The following is an 836-nucleotide window of genomic DNA, read 5'->3' on the forward strand; positions in this document are numbered from 1 at the left end:
CGTCTGCGCAAGGCGGTTGAGATTCCTTCTGTCTCTGGTGATGAGTCCCTGAGACCCGAGGTGGTGAAGACTGCTGAGTTTCTGAAAGCTGAGCTGGAAGCCCTCGGTGCACAGGACATCCAGTTGAAAGAGCTTGGAACGCAACCGCCGCCAGTGGCTGATGCCAATTTACAACTACCACCAATTGTGCTATCACGTTTCGGTAACGACCCTACAAAGAAGACTGTTCTGGTGTACGGTCACTACGACGTTCAGCCTGCTGCGCTGAGCGACGGTTGGAACACTGAGCCTTTCAAGTTGGTTGAGAAGGACGGCGTCCTGTACGGGAGAGGTTCCTCAGATGATAAGGGGCCAGTTGTGTGCTGGCTAAACTCGATCCAGGCCCATAAGGAGCTTGGATTGGAGCTGCCAGTCAACTTGATCACTTGCTTCGAAGGTATGGAAGAATCTGGCTCCCTGGGACTGGATGGACTGATTGCTCAAGAAGCACAAGGTTACTTCAAGGGGGTTGATGCCGTGACCATATCCGATAACTATTGGTTAGGAACTACAAAGCCAGTGTTGACCTATGGTTTGAGAGGAGTTAACTACTACCAGATCACCGTCAATGGGCCAGCTGCTGACTTGCACTCTGGTTTGTTTGGTGGTATCGTTGCTGAGCCAATGACAGATCTGGTCAAGCTGCTTGCAACCTTGGTGGACACTAAGGGGAAGATCCTGATCAAGGGTATTGATGAACAGGTTAAGCCGTTGACAGAGCAAGAGGATAAGCTCTACGACGATATTGAATTTGACGTTGAAGTGCTCAACCAGGCTACTGGTTCAAACACCGCTCT

The 836-nt window shown here is 50.8% G+C and overlaps 1 protein-coding gene across 1 annotated transcript in view; it reads left to right on the plus strand.

Moving 5' to 3' along the window:
• Nucleotides 1-438: 438 nt before the first annotated feature.
• Nucleotides 439-836, plus strand: part of DUG1 (metallodipeptidase) — a gene marked incomplete at both ends in the record, with an annotated part of 900 nt that continues 502 nt past the window's right edge. The window contains one exon of the mRNA XM_020213624.1: nucleotides 439-820. Within this exon, the coding sequence (XP_020071213.1) occupies nucleotides 439-820 (382 nt within the window). The remainder of the gene's footprint in view (nucleotides 821-836) is intronic.

This window comes from Cyberlindnera jadinii (assembly GCF_001661405.1).
Source record: "Cyberlindnera jadinii NRRL Y-1542 unplaced genomic scaffold CYBJAscaffold_4, whole genome shotgun sequence".
Lineage (NCBI taxonomy): Eukaryota > Fungi > Ascomycota > Saccharomycetes > Phaffomycetales > Wickerhamomycetaceae > Williopsis > Williopsis jadinii.